The sequence below is a fragment of the Mus caroli genome, unplaced genomic scaffold, assembly GCF_978045245.1.
Source record: "Mus caroli unplaced genomic scaffold, Mus_caroli_1 scaffold_11, whole genome shotgun sequence".
Lineage (NCBI taxonomy): Eukaryota > Metazoa > Chordata > Mammalia > Rodentia > Muridae > Mus > Mus caroli.
Window position 1 is genome coordinate 35,426,512 of NW_028227266.1, and position 22,677 is coordinate 35,449,188.

At 38.7% G+C, this 22,677-nt stretch overlaps 1 protein-coding gene and 1 pseudogene across 1 annotated transcript; one reads left to right on the forward strand and one right to left on the reverse strand.

Moving 5' to 3' along the window:
- The window catches only part of LOC110301523 (glyceraldehyde-3-phosphate dehydrogenase pseudogene), a 318,538-nt pseudogene that overhangs the window by 235,592 nt on the left and 60,269 nt on the right, over positions 1 to 22,677 (reverse strand).
- Positions 1,344 to 2,294, forward strand: LOC110301847 (olfactory receptor 8B3-like). The gene has a single exon (XM_085844530.1). The coding sequence runs from the start codon at positions 1,365 to 1,367 to the stop codon at positions 2,292 to 2,294; it is 930 nt and encodes a 309-aa protein (XP_085700656.1). The 5' UTR covers positions 1,344 to 1,364.

The window sequence follows — 22,677 nt, forward strand, 5'->3', positions numbered from 1 at the left end:
TCCATACATGGGCATCTAAGGCATGGAAATGACAATTTCCAGGCCTTCCTGTACCACATAGTGAGTTCCAAGTCAGCATGTGCTATGTAAGGAGACTGTGTTTTCACAACCATCCATCCATCCATCCATCTATCCATCCATCCATCCATCCATCCATCCATCCATCCATCCATCCATCCATCCATTCATCCATCCATCCATCCATCCATCCCACTAATCAACCAACCCACCAACAAACACAACAAACAAATCAGATATATACATATTAGTCTTTCTTCAAGGATGGACCCCTTGAGAAGCTATCTACACTCAGTAAATGGCCCTACAATTATATACATATTGGCACTGCTGAGTGGACTCAGTGGGCAAATAAAAGTAAGGGAAAAGAGCTGATGAAGTGACAGAATAGAGGCAGGACAATGGAGAAAGAATTGTAGGAGAAGAAATCAGGAATGAGTTTGATCAAAACATATTGCATATGTGTATAAAAATTTCAAACAATAACAATGAAGCATAGCAATACTGTATACCTTCAATAAAGCAATGCTTTTACTATTGACATCTGTGTAAGTACTATAGCTACAAAGCTTGTACTCTGGGGTAAATTACCGGGAAACATAGCATTTTCAATTTTTACTCAGGCCCTTAAGATTACAAACTCATAAAACCCCCTTGGGTCATTACCAGGTGGCTCTTGTGACATCAGTAGGTGCTATTTACCAACCTCTGTGGTAGAGAAGGCATTGTAGAAAAAGACACCACCGGAAATCATAATGTAGAAACATGGATTCTCATAACCTGAAGAAATGAGGGCTCTGGAAACCCAGTCCAAAGAGCAGAACCTAATAACAGAAAATAATCTATTTTTCTGAGCTTATACACCTTTAAAGCTCACCCATGTCATTTGCATGTGCCCTTTTCAGAGAGTACAGAAGCATCAGCAATGTCACTTGTAAAGTCATATACAAAGGTAAGTACTGAACTGGATGCATGATTTTCTTTCCCCCAACTACCTATGAGCAACCCAGTAAGCCTTTGATGTGTCTTACTCTTCTGTTTTGAGATTACCACTGAGCCTGAAAAAGGAAGTGGATTGTCAAGGTAAAACTGAGATTCTACAAAGATAATAATGGTCACTGATTCCCTGCATATTATTCCCAAAGATGTGCCTCCCATAAATTTATAATATTTCTGTTCCTTAACTACCATAAAATGTAGGGAGAAAATGCACATAGAAGTGTGAGCTTGAATTTATCATCTTATTCTGGTTCTTAGTCTTACTTTAGTGTGATAGATTGAAGATGGATGGTACTTCACTTTAATGCTGCATTTTTACTGTCTTTGCAGATATGAAATAGGGAAGAATGGCTGTAGGAAATTCCTCTTCAGTGAAAGAATTTATTCTGCTGGGCTTGACACAAGCGCCAGAGCTCCAACTGCCTCTCTTCTTCCTGTTCTTGGGAATCTATATGGTCTCTGTGCTGGGGAACCTGGGATTGATTGTTCTGATTGTTTTGAATCCTCACCTGCACACCCCCATGTACTACTTTCTCTTCAACCTTTCTTTCACAGATCTCTGCTACTCTTCTGTCATAACACCCAAAATGCTGGTGGGTTTTGTGAAGCAGAACACCATTTCTCATGCAGAGTGTATGACTCAGCTCTTTTTCTTCTGCTTCTTTGTTATTGATGAATGCTACATTTTGACAGCAATGGCCTATGACAGATATGCTGCCATCTGTAAGCCCCTGCTTTACCAGGTCACCATGTCCCATCAGGTCTGCCTCTTGATGACAGTGGGGATGTATGTGATGGGGCTTGTGGGTGCCATAGCCCACATTGTTTGCATGCTGAGACTCACCTTCTGTGAAGGCCACATCATTAATCACTACATGTGTGACATACCCCCTCTCCTGAAGCTCTCCTGCACAAGCACCTACATCAATGAGCTGGTAGTTTTCATTGTTGTGGGTGTCAATGTGATAGTTCCCACATTGACTATCTTTATTTCTTATACCTTAATCCTTTCCAACATCCTCAGCATCCATTCTGCAGAAGGTAGGTCAAAAGCCTTCAGTACCTGTGGCTCCCATGTGATAGCTGTTTCTCTTTTCTTTGGAGCTGCAGCCTTCATGTATCTTAAGCCTTCTAGTGCATCTGTGGATGAAGAGAAATTATCAACCATTTTTTATACCATTGTGGGCCCAATGTTGAATCCTTTCATCTATAGTATAAGGAATAAGGATGTCCACATTGCACTGAGAAAAACTTTGAAGAAAAGTATGTTTACCTAAATAGAATCTGTATTTTTGTGGACATAATTCTTAAGATATGTAACCTTTATAACTAGGGAGCAGACTGAAGAAATATTTTATTGTGAGAATATTTTTTGAGGCATTTCCTAAAGCCATTCTTCCCTATGTCATATCTGCAAGAGAGGTAAAAATGCAGCATTAAAGTGAAAGCCCAGTCATCTTCAATCTACCACACTCAGGTCCTGGAATTGACCCACAGTTTTTTATTTCAGTTTAAGTAATATAAACTTTATTGAGAATTCCTGCAATAGTGGTTGTCTTTCCCCCATTCTGAACACGGACAACACTCTAACAAATCACTGAGAAATCATAACCCTCTTTGGTCAATAGTGGAAAGAGGAAAATCCTCTGAAAGGGTAGGTTTTCAGTTTTCCTTATTCTAAAAGGGTAGATACAATGGAATCCTTTATAAGATATTTGCTTCAGAGTAGAGAGTGTTAAATCCCATATCTGTCTCCTCAAAACTGGAAAAGAAATAGACCTACTTCTCTTGTGGTGGGGATCTGAATGTCCACATTCATTTCTTACTCTTAATTCTGATGTCACTTCTCCAAGTAAAGCTCTCAGTTGCTTACATTCCTGTGTAATGGATTAGACTCACAGGTTTGTGGGTTTTTTGTTGTTGTTGTTGTTGTTGTTGTTGTTGTTGTTGTTTGTTTTGTTTTATTATTGTTTTTAAATGACAGAAACTAAACATAAATATTTTAAAGCACTTAGGTGAGAATAGTGTAGAATCAAAATTATTAAACACTAGTGTAAATTAAATCAATTATCATGAAAATTTCAAACATAAAGAAAGTGAAGCATGATTAACTTATCATCCTTTTAAGGTAAAAAGAATAATTTATCTGTAATCTTCTAGAAATATAGGTATCATTTTGAGTATTGAAAATAAAACAAACACATTTTTTTCTTTTTTTTTAATTGGGTATTTATTTCAATTACATTTCCAATGCTATCCCAAAAGTCCCCCACATGCTCCTCCACCCACTCCCCCACCCACCCACTCCCACTTCTTGAACCTGGCATTCCCCTGTACTGAGGCATATAAAGTTTGCACAACCAATGGTCCTCTCTTTCTACTGATGGCCGACTAGGCCATCTTCTGATTCATATGCAGTTAGAGACACGAGCTCCGGGGTGGGTTGGGGGGTACTGGTTAGTTCATATTGTTGCTCCACCTATAGGATTGCAGATCCCTTTAGCTCCTTGGGTACTTTCTCTAGCTCCTCCATTGGGGGCCCTGTGATCCATCCAATAGCTGACTGTGAGCATCCACTTCTGTGTTTGCTGGGCCCCGGCATAGTCTCACAAGAGGCAGCTATATCTGGGTCCTTTCAGCAAAATCTTGCTAGTATATGCAATGGTGTCAGCGTTTGGAAGCTAATTATGGGAACAAACACATTTGAGTTACCATGTACCAGTACACTTTCCTACAGCCTTTTAAATCATGATAATTTATATATAAAATGCTAGTCAATATTATACTCAGAAATGGAGAAATCCAGACTTTTAGCTAAAAGTACATATTTATTTTATTATTTTATTATTTTGTAGAGTGTGTTTAAGGGGATTATATCCCAACTCTCTTTCATGTTTGGCAAGTGTCCTATCACAGGGTTACATCTTAAGGACCACTTTTAATGGGTACATTTAGTGGCTGTGCCACTAAATATTGATTTCAGTAGTTTTAGAAAAGGTGTCTCATTAGATCACCTAGTAAACCTCTGGGATGATGTATAAAAGATTTCATATTAAGGGTTTTAGTTTCTCAAAGCTTGAAAGAGGGAAATGTCCTTTTCACTTTGGTCTTTTCTCATAGTCATAAAGCAGTTTAATAAAGAGGAGATGACAAGTCTGTTGTAATTCCAGTGCTTTGAAAAATTAATTTAGATCATTCAAGATAAGGAAACCTGTAGTAGATTTTATCCTCAGGGACTTCAGGGCAGGTATATGAATATATGGACCTGCTATGTCTTAATTGGAGATAATATGAATAAGCAAGTTTACTATGTGATGGCTAACAGAGTGTTTTAAATTTAACTTACTGTAATTAAGAGATCTATGAAACAAAATTGCCTCCATCCTGAAAGACCCAAAGACAGATGGAAATAATGTTAAGGACCATTCTTGTACAATTTTAAGGAACATGTTGTTTATCACAATAATGGTCAAAATGTGAACCATTGCCTCTACTTCTATAAACAAATCTTGCTTGCTCAAGACAATCATGAAACCTGCCATTTGCTAAAAGCTGTGATTCCACATAATCATGGTTGCACTTAGGCAATGACACATGTGTGTATATCAAAAGAATGTAACCTTCTGATTGCGCGATGTATATCTGCAAATAAATGGAGTCTCACTGCCATTATAAACCCCTGTCTTGTATGGCTTAGTGCTACACCATGGAAATCTAGAATTCCAGGTATAGCCCAGGCCAACCAGTATCTGAATAAAATCCCTTTGTTAAAATGTATTCTCTGTCAGACTGGTGAACACCCAGGATCATAATATTTTGATGTCCCAATGAGATATGAGCATTTGCTGGAGCTGCCAATTCTTCTGACCTGTGTTGAATCCCTTCAGACTCCTACCTTGGGGCCTAATATGTAAATAAGAGAGGCTCAATGCTTGGGGAAACAACTGGCAGGTTTTCCATGATTAGAATATGGAAGAGAACTAAAGGTGTAGTTAAGGACACTGACTGAAACACAAATTTGGTTGAATTAAAGAAAAGCTGGCACCAGAGTTAATTTCGAGTCAGAGGTACTGCCTGGACAAAGCTCCCTCTCATTGTTTGGTTTCCTGAGGGCTCCAGCCATGGAAACTGAGAAACTGGGAGACCCATTCTTGAGGAACCCACAGGAAAGCTGAGATCAAACTTGGCTGCTACATATATAAGAGAAGGTTTTTGTATGGTTTTCTCTTTTTAAGCTTCTGTTTGATAGACATGTATTTTCTGGTGTGCCCACAAACTTGTTGCAGTGTTGAATGGATTGCTTGTTATGTTACTTTTTGTTCTTGAGAAAATTAAAACAATGTTGTCAAACTCTTCCATTCATAAAACGTGGGTGAACTGTGTTCTGTCTATCTGTTGAAGTTTTTTAGTTGTCTCTGACTCTTATGTTTCTATGTCCTTATTGATCTTTTCTAGTTACAGGTAACCCTAGAAAACAGAACTTCAATGATGCCATCTCTCAGAGTTTCCTGCTCTCTCTGCTTTCTGCTCCTGTACGCTGTTCACTACTGCAGTTGCCCCACCCAGAGTCTCTTTTTTCTGAGCATTCCCTTTGCTCTCCTATCTCTAATTAATGGCTCTGGTCATTGGATTCCGTTTTGTAGAAATTCAGGTGTGTTGTAGGTATAGATACTATTAAAATGTTTTATACTGTTGTACATTATTGAAAAGCTGGTTCTGGAATTGGATATAGCTTCCTCCCACCCCCACTTAATCCCAAACATACTTTTTAAAAAGTTTCCTCCAAAATTGTGTCCTGTGTCAGGTGGGGCACTTGACTTTGGGCCAAGGAGAGAAAAACCAAACAGCACAGAAGACACTGTATGCTGTAACACAGCTATAATATAGACTATTACCAGTGGGGATTATTGCTATTCCTCACAGTTTTGGTTTCATCTAACTCTCCAAAATTTATGCTAAAGTATGAACTTTATATTCCGTTTTGTAAGACTATAATGAAAACTTTCTGTGCTTCAAGATTTATAAGTTCACTGGGTATGACAAAAATTTTGTAAAATCAGCAACAAAAAGTTAACTTAAACTTATAAAAAAGGGTTGATAATTAAAAATCTATACATAGGCAACCCTCATTTACTACAACATACTAATATATATGATATATATTAGTATATATATATATATATATATATATATATATAATTTTGATTCAACTCTCCTTTTTTTTTTTTAAATAAATGTTTAAAAAGAAATAGCCATGTAACTTCACCACCATTTTGGTTAAGGTGACTATGTGCTATAAACCAATTAAGGAGCCAAAAACAAGTCAGTAAGATATTTTGATTAAGATTTTTTTCATTGCATGATAAATTTTGTCCTAGAAATATTAAAAAATAAAAAATAAAAATAACAGATAAATAACAGACAAAAAAACCAGAGTTTGCTGAAGATAGGGCATAAAATGAATTCATATTTACTAGACGGCACCTATAAGCATTTATATAAAAGGATTTAATATAAAAATGAAAAGCTTTACAGGTGGGACAATATAGGCAATTTTATCTTTTTACTTTTGCAATGTTCTTTACTCTAATACCAGAGCACCCAGTAACATTTGTGAAACAACATTAAAGAAGTTATGATAATCAAAGATTTAAATAAAAGTGTTTACTAGTTTTATTCCTCAAAACTGGATTATAATTGAGGTTTTGTTTACTATGTTCAGTAAGTTTTTACTCTATTTAAAATGGATAAAGAAACTGGAAAGAGCATACACTAGCAGCTTGACAGCACCCCTGAAAGCTCTAGAAAAAAAAAGAAGCAAATACATCCAAGAGAAGTAGATGGCAAGAAATAATCAAACTCAGGGCTGAATCAACCAAGTAGAAACAAAAAGAACTGTACAAAGAATCAACAAAACCAGAAGCTGGTTCTTTGAGAAAATCAACAAATAGATAAACCATTAGCCAGATTAACCAGAGGGCACAGAGACAGTAACCAAATTAACAAAATCAGAAATGAAAAGGGAGACATAACAACAGAAACAGAAGAAATTAAAAAAAAAATCATATCCTATTATAAAAGCCTATACTCCACAATACTGAAAATCTGGATGAAATGGACTATTTTCTAGACAAATACCAGGTACCAAAGTTAAATCAGGATCAGATAAACCATCTAAATGGCTCCAGGACATCTATAGACACAGAAACAGTCATTAAAAGTCTCCCATACAAAGAAAAGCCCAGGACCAGATGGGTTTAGTGTAGAAAAATTCAATCAGACCTTCAAAGAAGACCTAATATCAATACTCTTCAAACTATTTCACAAAATAAAAACAGAAGGAACACTACCTAATTTGTTCTATGAAGCCACAATTATTCTGATACCTAAACCACACAAAGACCCAACAAAGAAAGAGAACTTTAGGCCAATTTCACTTAAGAACATCAATGAAAAAATACTTAATAAAATTATCTCAAACCAAATCCAAGAACACATCAAAACAACCATCCATCATGGTCTATTAAGCTTCATCACAGGGATGCAGGGAAGGTTCAAAATATAGAAATCCATCAATGTGATCTACTATATAATCAAACTCAAAGAAAAAAGCCACAAGATTATTTTATTAGATGCCAAGAAAGCATTTGACAAAATTCAATAACTCTTCGTGACAAAAGTCTTCGAAAGGTAAGGAATTCAAGTCCCATACCTAAACATAGTAAAAGCAATATACAGCAAACCAGTAGCCAACATCAAACTAAATGGAGAGAAACTTGAAGCCATCCCACTAAAATTCTGGACTAGCCCAGGCTGTTCTCTCTCTCTCTCTCTCTCTCTCTCTCTCTCTCTCTCTCTCTCTCTCTCTCTCTCTCTCTCTCTCTCTCTCTCTACCTATTCACTATAGTACTCAAAGTCCTAACCAGAGCAATTAGGCAACAAATGGATGTCAAAGGGATACAAATTTGAAAGGAAGAAATCAAAATATCACCTTTTGCAGATGCTATGATAGTATACTTAATTGACTCCAAAAATTCTACCAGAAATCTCCTAAACCCGATAAACTTCAGCATTGTGGCTGGATATAAAGTTACCTTAAACAAATCAGTAGCCTTCCTAAACGCAAAGGGTAAATGAGCTGAAAAGAAATTAGGGAAGCAACACCCTTAACAGTAGTCACAAATGATATATAATAATTTGGTGAGACTCTAACCAAGCATGTGAAAGATCTGTGTGACAAGAACTTCACTTCAAGTCTCTGAAGAAAGAAATCAAAGATCTCAGAAGATGATATGAACTCCCGTATCCATGGATTGGCAGGATTAATATAGTCAAAATGGCCATCTTGCCAAAAGCAATCTACAAGTTCAATGCAATCTCCATGAAAATTCCAACACATTTCTTCACCAAGTTAGACAGAGCAATTCTCAAATTCATTTGGAATAACAAAAACCAAGGATAGTGAAAACCATTCTCAACAACAAAACAACTTCTGGGGAAATCACCATCACTGACCTCAAGCTGTATTACAGAGCAATAGTGATACAAACTGCATGGTATTGGTACAATGAAAAGTAGGTAGATCAACAGAACAGAATTGAAGACTCAGAAATGAATCCCCACATCTCTGGTCAATTGATCTTTGACAAAGGAGCTAAAACTACCCAGTGAAAAAAAAAGACAGCATTTTCAACAAATGGTGCTGGTTCAACTGGTGGTTAACACGTAGAAGAATGCAAATTGATCCATTCCTATTTCCAGAAATCCAAGTGGATCATGAACCTACACAGGAAACCAGAACCACTGAATCTAATAGAAGAGAATGTGGGGGGAAAGTCTTGAACATATGGACACAGGGGAAAAGATCCCTGAACAGAACACCAATGGCTTATGGTCTAAGATCAAGAATAGACAAATTGGACCTCATAAAATTGCAAAGCTTCTGTAAGGACACTGGCAATTATACAAAAAGGCAACCAACAGATTGGGAAAAGTTCTTTACCAATTCTAATTCTGTTAGAGGGATAATATCCATGTATACAAAGAACTCAAGAAGTTAGACTCCAGACAACCAAATAGCCTATTTAAAAAGGGGGTGCAGAGCAAAACAACTAATTCTCAACTGAGGAATACCAAATGGCTGAGAAGCACCTAAAAAAAAAAAGGTTCAACATACTTAATCATCAGGGAAATGCAAATCAAAACAACTCTGAGATTCCACCTCACACCAGTCAGAATGGCTAAGATCAAAAACTCAGGGGACAGCAGATGCTGGCAAGAATGTGGAGAAAGAGGAACACTCCTCCAATCCTGGTGGGATTGAAAGCTGGTACAACCACTCTGGAAATCAGTTTGGCAGTTCTTCAAAAAAATTGGACATAGTTCTACTGGAAGATCCAGCAATACCACTCCTGGGCGTATACCCAGAAGATGCTCCAACATGCAATAAGGATACATGCTCCACCATGTTCATAGCAGCCTCATTTATAATAGCCAGAAGCTGGAAAGAACCCAGATGTCCCTCAACAGAGGAATGAATACAGAAATTGTGGTAAATTTACACAATGGAATACTACTCAGCTTTTAAAAACAATGAGTTTATGAAATTTTTAGATAAATGGATGGGTCTGGAAGATATCTTCTTGAGTGAGGTAACCCGATCACAAAAGAATACACATGATATGCACTCACAGATAAGTGTATATTAGCTCAGAATCCTTCTTAGAAGGGGGGGGGGACAAAATACCCATGGAAGGAGTTACAGAGACAGCACTATGGCATATGTCAACAAGAGCCTACTGACAGAAGCGTGATATAACTGTCTCCTGAAGGCCTTTGCCAGTGCTTGGCAAATACAGAAGTGGATGCTCACAATCATCCATTGGATGCAGCACAAGGTCCCCAGTGAAGGAGCTAGAGAAAGTACTCCAGGAGCTGAATGAGTCTGAAGCCCCATAGGAGGAACATCAATATGAACTAAACAGTACCCCCAGAGCTCCTTGAAACTAAACCATCAAACAAAGAAACACATGGTGGGACATGTGGCTCTCACTGTATATGTAACTGAGGATGGCCTAGTTGGTCATCAATGGGAGGGGAGGCCCTTGGTCCTGTAAAGATTCTCTGCCCCAGTATAAGGGAAGGCCAGGACTGGGAATCTGAGTGGGTAGTTTGGGGAGCCTGGGGAGGGGGGAGGGGGAAGGGGAAGGGGGAAGGAGGAGGGGATATGGGGTTTTCATAGGGGAAACTAGGAAAGGGGATAACATTTGAAATGTAAATTAAAGAAAATATTTAATAAAAAGAAAAGAAAATATCATTCTGAGTGAGGTAACCCAATTACATAAGAACACACATGGTATGCATTCACTTATAAGTGGATATTGGCCCAAAAGCTCAGAATACCCAAGATACAATTCACAAGCCAGATGAAGCTCAAGAAGAAGGAAGACCAAAGCATGGATTCTTCAATCCTGTTTAGAGTGGGGAAGAAAATACTCACAGGAAGAAATAGGGAGACAAAGCATGGAACAAAGACTGAAGGAAAGGCCACCCAGAGAATGTTCCACTTGGGGATCCATCCCATACACAGTCTCCAAACCCAGACACTATTGTGGATGCCAAGAAGTACTCGCTGACAAGAGCCTGATATAGCTGTTTCTTGAGATAAATACAGAGGTGGATGCTTGCTGTCAACCATTGGTCTGAGCACAGGGCCCCCAATGGAGGTTAGAGAAAGGACTGAAGGAGCTGAAGGAGTTTCCAACCCATAGGAAGAACAACAGTATCAATCAACCAGACACCCCACAGCTCCCAGGCACTAAACCACCTACTAAAGAGTACATACACATGGAGGCCTTCAGGAGACAGTTATACCAGGCTCCTGTCAGCAGGCCCTTGTTGACATCTTCCATAGTGCCTGGGTTTGGTGGTTGTTTATGGGATGGATCCCCAAGTGGGGCAGTCTCTGGATGGTCATTCCTTCAGTCTCTGCTCTGAACTTTGTCTCTGAACTCCTTCCATGGGTATTTTGTTTCCCCCTTCTAAGAAGGATTCTGAGTTTCTGGGCTAATATCCACTTATCAGTGAGTGCATATCATGTGTGCTCTTTTGTGATTGGGTTACCTCACTCAAGAAGATATCTTCCAGATCCATTGCTCAAGCTGCATATGTAGCAGAGGATGGTCTTGTCAGTCATCAGTGAGAGGAGAGGCACTTGGTCCTGTGAAGGCTTGATGCCCCATTGTAGCAGAATTCCAGGGCAGGGAGGCAGGAGTGGTTGTGGTTAGGTTGTTAGGGGAGCACCCTCATAGAAGCAAGAGGAAGGGAAATCGGATAGGGGGTTTCCAGAAGGGAATCCGGGAAAGTTGGATAACATTTGAAATGTAAATAAAATATGCATTAAAAATTTAAAAAAATGAGAAAAAAGGCTAAGTAACAGGTCTTCTGGGTTTAAGATTTATCTTTGAATAGTGTTATGGATAAAACCAAAATGTTTGTCCTTTAATACCTTCAAATTCACTGGTTCTGAGAACTTCACTGGTTTGTTTTATGCAGAAATTCTTCTAGTAATTTTACTAATTCTATTTTTTACTTTAAATAGAAGGCTATGGCTGGATATATATGAGGTAATAGAATCTACCTGCTCAGGACATTGAGGACTACACCTAAAGAATCCATTAGAAAATGTTCAAGACAGAAATTACTGGTAGAAGAAAAACCAAGTAGGAACGAAAATGAAAGAAGCTGTCTCCTGAAGGTAACCAGCTCAGGTTGTTTCTCTCCTTGGAGCTTCTTCTCTCTGGCTGCCTCCTCCACCACCACCTCCTCCTCCTCCTCCTCCTCCTCCTCCTCCTCCTCCTCCTCCTCCTCCTCCTCCTCCTCCTCCTCCTCCTTCTTCTTCTTCTTCTTCTTCTTCTTCTTCTTCTTCTTCTTCTTCTTCTTCTTCTTCTTCTTCTTCTTTGTCAGCCTATTAGTCACTAGTAGGGACTGACATCCTTTGTTTAGTCTTTAAATTAAAAATATTAGCTGCCCCTAGTTGTAGGTGTCTTGGTTTGACACTCCTGCCACTCATCTTCAGTGAGATTTGCTTGGGCATCAGGGGATGGTCCCATCTGAGAGAGCTGGCCTGGAAGTCATAGGAGCATAAGAACTATCTCTGCCCTTCACTGGTTGTATAACACTTGGGAGTATAGACCCTTGCCCTGAGTAGAGCTTTCCCTGATAGGGAAGGCACATGTGAGTCAATCCCAATGGTGTGAGAGAAGAAGGGTTGGCTTAGCCCTCATCAGCTACAGTTCTTGGAAGAGTGAGTGTGTGCCTGGACTGGGTAGTACAATGGAGCTGGATCCAGAAACCTCTGTGTTGGGGAGCTAGCCCTAAGTGTATGAGAGTAGCTAAGCTGGCCTTACCACCTGCAAGTGGCAGCACTGGGTGAGTTAGCAGGAGCAGTGCTGGAGAGCTCATCCTGATGGTGCTGATGTGAGAGAGGTAGGCAGCTCAGATTCAGGACTTGGAGTTAATACCCCCAAATCTCCATCATGAAGTGCTGAAATATGTGAAAGTCTTGCTGATCCAAAAATGATCTATCTCCATGACAGAGAGCAACAACAGGATAACTGGGAGGATTCCCAGTGAGATTCCAACATTGATGATATCACAGAAGCCTGACTTAGGGCAATTAAGAGTTACAAGTGAAGATGCAGACAGAGGGCTATTCTGTGGGACACATTGTGGCATAGTACAGCTTTCACATCAAGATGTTTTCTATGCTTTGTTTTCTTTTGTTTAGTTCCTTTGTTTTTTATTTTCTTTTGGGACGGAGGATACAAGCACAGAAGGCAGAAATGAGGAGACAGGGAGATGAGTGGGACTGGAATAAAATTTACAAAAATCAGTAAACTGCTAAAAAAGAAAATATGGTTTAGAAAAGACCACCAGATTTTTAATGTCATGAGGTAGGCTTCAGATAAGATAGACTAAGATGACAGAGATCTGCATCATTCTAGATAAATTATAACAGAGATTTGAGAAACAGGTGAATGTCCTAGGATGCAATAGGATATAAGAAGTTAGTAATGTGGAGAAGGATTTGAGAACCTAAGGAATTAGGGCCATATCTATGAACACCAAAAACTGAGATATTCCTATCTTATGATGCAGCAGGACAATGGCCAAAGCAGTTTGCCAAAAGACCTATAGATTATCTCTCTTTACCTATGGTGTATTCAGGCTAACAGAAATTGACTTTGAGGTTATGTCTGGTCTATTTGTCTTTGCTGACCTTGTTAAACTTTAGATATTTGTTTAAACTGACTCATACAAGGAACTGTGATATTCTGTAATAATGCAATATGGAAGGACAAAAGAATAAGATTTTCAGTCTCTCTATGAGCTGAATTTATGATTTGAATTTTTATATTGATACTAAAAGGGCTTCAGTTCAAGAATTGTGATTTTTAAAGGCTTAAATTAAATTATTTCTCTTTAAAAATTATGAGAAATAAGACTGTGAAATCCTAATATACAAACTTGTAGGCTGTTAAAGAAAAGACATGCAAATTAATAGTAATTCACCTTATAAATAATCAAATTCTTCAATGTGATAAAAAATAAGCTTATGATTATGCTAAATACAAATTCAATTTATTTTACAGGGACAGGATTTATTTAGGCTTCTTTATAAGTTTTCACGGTTTAACCTAAAGCAAGCAAGCAAGCTACTGAAAACAAGTCAAATTTATTTACCGTCAGGCAAAATTATTAGATGATCCTCAAAACTCCTCAGAGAGCTGCTCAATATGATATATAGAAGTTTTTAATAAGAAAGGCTTTCTGTGATAGACAAAATGCCAGGTCTTGATGGAAGTCCTACAGTTTCCTCCAAAGAGGTCTCTGTCTGAATTGTGCTAATGTTAACTCCTGGGCAAAACTGCCCTATGTCTCACCAGCATCCAGGACCCTGCCTAAATGATGGAGAGCGAGGACATTGGAGAATTGACTACTCCTGTTTGCCTCACTAAGGTAGGACAGTCTCTCAAGTTCCTAACACACAGGAATGTATCTGGAATCTTTTGGTTCTGGCAGTAGAAGGCTGAAGCTGCCCTGTGTGGCCATCAGAGTTAATGTTGTCCTGTGTGATCCCTGAAGACTGAGGCCACTCTGTCTCTATTACAGAGACTGACAAGGAATAGCCTGGGTAATCAACCAGATTGCTGTTAAATATCTGTTATCTTAACTGATACCAAGCCCATTTGGTTTATATTTCCTTTCAAATTTATCTTTCTCAGATCTGATAAGCTAAATATCATTATAAGCTTAGTAGTAGCTGTATGATCAGTCCATTTCATATGTAAAAATTAGATCTTGGTTTTTCTTCAGCTATTCTGTCTCTTGGTGAGAAAATTAAACTCGCAAAACCAGGTTTCAACTTTCAGCATTCCTTTATTTAGAAGACCTTGCTATTGCTTTCAGTTATCCAATATTGTGTCTCGCAATAAAAGATTGGATTGAAAAAGAAAAAATGAAAAGGAAAAGCTCTGAGGAAGTATGATATAATTTCTGCAGATATGAAAGCTTATGTGAGTTGTGAGGGTTTTGTTTTGCTTTGTTTTGTTTTGTTTTGTTTATTTGTTTTCGAGATAGGGTTTCTCTGTATAGCTCTGGCTGTCTTGGATCTCACACTGTAGACTAGGCTGGCCTCGAACTCAGAAATCCTCCTGCCTCTGCTTCCCAAGTGTTGGGATTAAAGGCATGCGCCACCACTGTCTGGCAAGGGTTTTTTTTGTTGTTGTTGTTGTTTGTTTGTTTTTGTTAACTAAATTTATTTACTCACTCTATAACCCATTATCAGCCTTTCCTGTCCTCCCAATACCCATTTAAGCAAGACCTCTCCCCATTTTACCTTTCCATTCTCTTTTGAGAAGAAGCCCCACTCTGGGTGTCAACTCCTTTCATCTCCTCCCCCACACAACAAATGGCTATATGACTAGGCATATCCACTCCTGCTGTGACAGATAAGGCTGTTCATTTAGGGGCACAGGATCCACAGGTTGGCAGGCAACAAACTCAGGGACAGCCCCTGCTCCAGTTTTTGGAGGACCGACATGAAGACCAAGCTGTTCATCTGCTACACATGTGCAGGAGGCTTAGGTCCAGCACGTGTTCACTCTGGTTGGTAATTCAGTCTCTGGGACCCTCACCACCCCCCCAAAGGTTCCAGGTTAGTTGACTATTTGGTCTTCCTATGGAGTCCCTGTCCTCTTCAGGTCTCTCAATGAAAAATCAATCTTTCTTACAACTCTTTCGTAAGGCTCCCTAGGCTCCATCTACGTTTTGAGTGTTAGACTCTGCCTCTCTCCATTGGCTGCTGGGTGGAGCCTCTCAGAAGACAGTTATGCTAGGTTTCTGTCTGCAAGCAAAAAGGGAATATTATTAATAGTGTCAGGGATTGGTCCTTGCCCATGGGATGGGTCTCATCAGGATAGTCATTGGTTCACTATCCTCAGTCTCTGCTCTATCTTTGTCCCTGAACATCTTGTAGGCAGAAAATGTTTGGTGTTGAAGGTTTTGTAGGTGGGTTGCTATTCTTATCCATCTACTGGGAGTCATGCCTGGCTACAGTAAGTGACCACTTCAGGAGTCATATTTCCCACTGCTAGGAATCTTAGCTAGAGTAGACCTGATAGACCCTCTGAGGCCTTTCTCCATCTCAGATCTCTGTCATGTCCTTGAGATAGTTTCCCTTTCCTCCACCTCACTTATCTTCCTCCTTCCTTCCTTCCTTCCTTCCTTCCTTCCTTCCTTCCTTCCTTCCTTCCTTCCTTCCTTCCTTCCTTCCTTAGTTCTCTCCTTTTATCAACCTCTCATATCTATTCAACCATTCTTCCGTGGGTACTCACTGTTATTTGGCTTCATCTGTTGATTATCTTGCACTTTATTGCTAATATCTACTTATAAGTGAGTGCATATCATACATTTCAGGAGATCTAGTGCTTCTAATTCACATGATTACTGTTGACAATTGAGTCATTAAGGCCATAAGGAGATATATAAATTTCCATAGGGGAGATTAAAGTTATGGTTATTACATACCACTATGAGTAGGTACCTACTGCGAATTCAAGAATTTGATTCAGGATATAACTAAAATTGTGATTTAATTTTAAATTACTATGATTACAAGATATGAGAAAGAAAACTGCCTCTAGTCTGAAAGTCCAACTGACCTAAGAACAGATGGAATGTTAAGGGCCATTCTCGTCTTGTGCAATTTAAGGAAACTTGTTTTTGACAATAATTGTGACCTTATGAACTGCTGCTTCTGCTTCAGTGACCAAAGCTTGCTTACTTAAGACAAACATGACATGTAGTAGAACATGTCTCCTTGTTATATGTTGGAGCATCATTTGGGTATATGCCTAGGAGTCGAATAGATGGGTACTCAGGTAGTACTATGCCCAACTTTCTGAGAACGCGCCGAATAATTTCCACAGTGGTTGTACCAGCTTGCAATCCCACCAACAATGGAGTGTTTCTCTTTCTCCACATCCTCTCCAGCATCTTCTGTCAACTAGGTTTTGATCCTAGCCATTCTGATCGGTGTGTGGTGGAATCGTAGGGTTGTTTTGATTTGTATTTCTCTAATGACTAAAGATGTTGAACATTACTTTAGGTGCTTTTCAGCCATTGGAGTTTCCTCAGTTGAGAATTCTTTAGCTCTCTACCCCATTTTTAATAGGGTTATTTGGTTATTTCTTTTAGGAATATGGGTGCCCTTGCATTTGTAGCATAAATGTTCAGAATAGAGAGTTCATCTTGGTAGATATTTCCTTTGATGAGTATGAAGTGTCCTTTCTTATCTTTTTTTTTTTTGATAACTTTGTTGAAAGTTGATTTTATTCTATATTAGAATGGCTACTCCAGATTGTTTCTTGGTACCATTTGCTTGGAAGATTTTCTAGCCTTTTACTCTGAGGTAGTGTCTGTCTTTGTAACAGAGGTGAGTTTCCTGTTTGCAGCAAAATGCTGGGTCCTGTTTAGATATCCAGTTTGCAAGTCTACATCTTTTTATTGGAGAATTAAGTCCATTGATGTTTGAGTCCATTGATGTTAAGGGATTTTTAAGGAAAAGTGATTGTTGTTTCCTGTCATTTTTTGTAGTTAGAGGTGCGATTATGTTTGTGTGGTTATCTTCTTTTGGGTTTGTTGAAAGACGATTACTTTCTTGCTTTTTCTAGTGAGTAGTTTCCCTCCTTGTGTTGGAGTTTTCCATCTATTATCCTTTGTTGGGATTGATTTGTGGAAAGATATTGTGTAAATTTTGTTTTGTCATAGAATATATTGGTTTCTCCATCTATGTTAATTGAGAGTTTTGCTGTGTATAGTAGCCTGAGCTGGCATTTGTTTTCTCTTAGGATCTGTATGACATCTGTCTAGGATCTTCTGGCTTTTATAGTCTCTGGGGGAGAAATCAGGTGTCATTCTGATAGGTTTGCCTTTATATATTACTTGACCTATTCCCCTTACTCCTTTTAATATTCTTTCTTTGTTTTGAGCATTTGGTGTTTTGATTATTTTGTGATAAGAAGAATTTCTTTCCTGGTCCAGTCTCTTTAGAGTTCTATAGGTTTCTTATATGTTCATGGGCATTGCTTTCATTAGGTTAGGGAAGTTTTCTTCTATAGTATTGTTGAAGATATTTACTGACGTTTTAAGTTGGGAATCCTCACTCTCTTCTAAACCTATTATCCTCAGGTTTGGTCTTCTCATTGTGTCCTGGATTTTCTGGATGTTTTAGATTAGGTACTCTTTGCATTTTCCATTTTCTTTGAATGTAGTATCAATGTTTTCTGTGGTATCAGCTATACCTTATAGCCTCCCTTCTATCTCTTGTATTCTAGGTTTTCTATATCCAGGGTTGTTTCCCTTTGTGATTTATTTATTGTTTCTTTTCCATTTTTTGATCCTGGGTGGTTTTGTTCAATTCTTTCACTTTTTTGGTTGTGTTTTTCTGTAATTCCTTAAGGGATTTTTGTGTTTCCTCTTTAAGGGCGTCTACCTGCTTGCTTGTGTTCTGCATTTCTTTAAGGGAGTTTTTATGTTCTTCTTAAAGTCCTCTATCATCATCATGAGATGTGATTTTAAATCTGAAATTTGCCTTTCTGGAGGATGGTGTATCCAGGATTTGCTGTAGTGGGAGAGCTGGGTTCTGATGATGCTAACTAGCCTTGGTTTCTGTTGCTTATGTTCTTGCACTTGCCTCTGGTCATCTGGTTATCTCTAGTGCTGCCTGATCTTTCTGTCTCTGACTGGATCCTGTCCTTCTTATGATCCTTTTGTGTCAGAACTCATCAGTATCCAGATGTCTCCGAGATCCTGTGATTCTGGGATCCTGTGATCCTGAGATCCTGTTGTGTCAGAGCTCCTGGGAGTCAAGCTTTCTATTGATGTTGCAGGTTTGGGTGAGGAGCAAGAATCCTGAGTTTGCTCCAGGCACACGTGCAAGCTGGAAGGACCTGTTCTTCTTGCTGGGCAGGGGTTTGCATTTTCCTGGTTCCTGTTGGGGTCCCAATTACACTGGGTGTTGGGAAAGATGTTGTGGCCTCAATTGTGATCTTGAATGTGTCTAAGCTCCAGTGCTCCAGTGTTCCAGTGCTCCAGTTCAATCTTCTGGGAGTCAAGCTTCCTCTGTGATCCTCTGATCCTGTGAACCTGGGCGTTTCAGAGCAACTGTGAGTTGGTCTTTCTCTGGGTGTTGTAGAAGTGGGTGCAGAATCAGCACCCCACGTCTGCTTGGGATGCAGGCTCAGACTGGAAGGAATCCATGCCACTGGCCAAGCAGGGGTTCCTGAGTCCCTGGATCTTGAGGGAACCAGTTACTCTGGGTGTTGGGGCAGATGTTGTGGCCTCTCCTATGATCCTGGGTGTTTAAGAGCACCGGGGAGTCAAACTTCCTTCGGGTGTTCTTGGATTGGGTGGGGAGCCAGTGCCCAGGGTCTGCTCAGGGCACAGGTTGAAGCCTGTTACATGTGATCTTTTTATTTGTAAAGAAACTTGTTTGTTTACAATATAAATAGATAACAATTTACATTGTAAAGCACTGTCACTGGTAATAAACAATATTACAATATCTAGGACCCAAAAAGGAGAGAAAACATCTGATGTTTGTCTTATTTAGACTTACTTAATTTACTTAATAAAATCACTTTCAGATGTATCCAGTTTCCTACAAATGATATATCTTCAATCTTATCTATGGTTGAAAAAATCCACTGTGTATATAATCATCATCTTTACCCATTCTTTGTGTTTTTGACACCTAGGTTGCTTCTATTTTTTAGTGTTTTAAAAAGTGTCTCTGGAAAATATTGACTTGGAGTTTTGAGTGAATACCAATAAGTGACAGAGCTGGGTCATATTGTAGTTCTATTTCTATTACCTTGAGAAATCTCTATACTGATTTTTATGGTATCTGGAAGAGATTACTTTTACAGCAGAAGTATAAAACAATTCCTTTAAATCCACATCTTCTTCAGCATTGATCTTACTTGTTTTCTTGGTGGCTGCCATTTTGAACAAGGTGAGATGGAATCTCATTGTAATATATATGTGCTTTTGTTTGATGATTAGTGATTTTGAACATTTAAACTGCCTATTATTTCTTTGTTATGCGTCAAATGTTTGTACATTGCATTAGGCTAATCATTGATTGTTTTGTTTAATTTGAGTGTTTTATGTTTGTTTTGTTGTTGTTTATTTGAGATAGTGATCCTCTACATAATATATAGATACTAATTTTATTTTTGTATTCTGTTAGCTGTGTTTTCACTCCAACTATTGCTTCTTTTCAGTCACAAGCTTTTTAAAATTTTAAACATTTATTTAATTTATTTATTTATTTACACTCCTGTGACTAGATTGACCTTAAGTCCATAGTAGATATGATACTATTGTTATTCTGTTAAATGTACATATATAAACATGATTCTTAATGAATAATTTCTATCCCCACAGTTCAGTGCATCTATAAACCCATATCAGAGAGCTTCTTGAAGTAGATGTCCATTGATACAGAGACTGTCTTATGATTAACTAGTTGAGAAAACAGACTCTGGGGTGCTAAACAATAGAGATGTTCATATCATACCTCTCCCCTCAGTTTCAGATTCCAAGGACCATCCTTGGCTTGGAGAGAGGTTCCAAAAAGAGGGGGTTCTTGAGGAGGAGTGGAAAAAAGTAAATGAAAGTCAACTGTGGGTCCAGTCTGGTGACCCAGGTTCTGCTGAAATGGCTTTCCTGACTGTTTCTTCTCTGTGTTTTGCTCTGTTCTACACAGCTTTTTCTTGATATTTTAAAAGATCTGTGTTTGAACTCACAATCCTCTCACATCATTCTTCAAACTATTGAAGTGATAAACATATACCATCATGCCTAACTCACTCCATTTTCTTGGTACATATTGACATATAGATTGATTAGATAAAAAAGCTTCAGGAATGATGCCTCAATATAAATCTATATTGAGACCCTGACTTGGACATTGTAGAGCATAGACTCAGCACAGATATTTCTGGGTCATTTGAAAATTCAAGTTTTTCCATCATTAGTGGTCTTCCTATATATTTGTTTATATTATAGCTGCACTAATTTAAATTTCGAGCAAGAAAGTAACAGTACTCCTTTGGGCACATGTACTTACCAATGTTTATAATGATATATGTTTCCTTTTTGAGGATAATAACTTTGGTTACAGGAAGATGAAATCTTGGTATAGTTTTGATTTATATTTCCTCATGTCTGAATATATGATTTTTTTCATAATTTTATTGAATATTTGTGCCTCATTCTTTGAGACTTTAAGTTTATATCATTTGCCTAGTTACTGACTTTTTTTTTTCAGTTGGTTAATGTTATTTACATATTTTATTATTTTTTATTAATTGGTTATTTAATTTATTTACATTTCAAATGTTATCCCCCTTCCTTGTCTCTCCTCTGAAAAACACCCATCCTATTCTTCCTCCCCTTTCTCTCTAAGAGGGAGCTCCTCCATCATCCACTATGCACCCATTCCTGCCTCACCCCTCTAGTATTCCCCCTTACCCTGGGGCATCAACCATCCACAGGAACAAGGGCCTCTCCTCCCATTGAAGATAGATAAGGCAGTTCTCTGCTACCCATGGACTCATCATTTATATTCTTTGGTTCATGTTTTAATTCCTGGGAGCTTTTGGGGGTGGGGATGGGGTCCAGTTCTCTGATATTGTTGTACTTCCTTGGGGTTACAATCCCCATCAGTTCTTTAGTCCTTCAGCTATCTGTTCCATTGGGATCCCCTGGCCCAGTCCAATGTTTGGGTGTGAGTATCTGAATCTGTCTTAGTCAGATGTTGATGGAGTCTCTCAGAGGACAGCCATACTAGTCTCCTGTCCTGGAGCACTTCTTGGCTTCAGCAACAGTGTCTGGGTTTGGTGTCTTCACATGGGGTGGATGCTGAGGTGGAATAGTCTCTGGATGGCCTTTCCTTCAGTCTCTGCTACATTTTTGTCCCTGCATTTCCTTTAGACAGAAACAATTTTAAGATTTTTTAAAGATTTTGAGATGGGTTGGTGGATCCATCCCTCAACTGGGGCCCATGCCTATCTATTGGAGGTGTCCTCTTCAGGTTCTATCTCCCATCTGTTGGGTATTTTGGCTAATGTTACCCACTTTGGGTTCTGGGAAGTTCTTCCTTCCCTGGCATTTGGGACTTTCTAGTAGATTCCATCACTCCCTAAACCCCACTGCAACTTATATTTATTCATTCTACTGGCCCTCTGGAATTCTCTCCTGTCCCTTCCCATACCTGGCCTTGTGCTCCTTTTCCAATCTCCACCTATGTCCCTCCTTCCCTTTGTCTCCCCTGATTATTTTGTTCACCATTTTAAGTAAGATTGAAGCACCCACACTTCGGTCTTCCTTTTGTTAAGCTTTACAGGGTCTGTGAGTTATATCATGGGCTTTCAGATGTTTGGGGGTAATATCCACTTATCAGTGAGTACATATCATATGTGTCCTTTTGGGTGTGGGTTACCTCACTCAGGGAGATATTTTCTAGTCCCAACAATTTGCCTGCAAAATTCATGAAGTCATTGTTTTAGTAGCTGAGTAGTCCTCCATTGTGTATTTGTACTACTTTTTCTGTATCCATTGTGATGAGGAACATCTGGGATGTTTCCAACTTCTGGCTACTATGAACATAGTGGAACATGTGTCCTTGTTATAAGTTGGAGCATCTTTTGGGTATATGCCCAGTAGTTGTATAGCTGGGTCTTCAGTATAACTATTTCCAATTTTCTGAAGAACCACCAGATTGTTTCCCAAAGTCATTGTACCAGCTTCCAATCCTACCAGCAATGGAGGAGTATTATTCTTTCACTACACACTCTCTTGCATCTGCTGTTGCCTGAATTTTATCTTAGCCATCTGAGAGGTGTGAGGAGGAATCTCAGGGTTGTTTTAATTTGCATGTCCCTGATGAGTAAGGATGTTGAACATTTCTTTAGGTGCTTCTCCACCATTGGATATTCCTCAGTTGAGAATTCTTTGTTTAGCTCTGAACCCCATTTTAAATAGGATTGTTTGGTTGTCTGGTGTCTAACTTTTTGAATTCTTTGTGTATTT

Bases quoted from the DNA above. Each gene is read 5' to 3' on its own strand.
- LOC110301847 (XM_085844530.1), top strand. From the start codon at position 1,365: ATGGCTGTAGGAAATTCCTCTTCAGTGAAAGAATTTATTCTGCTGGGC.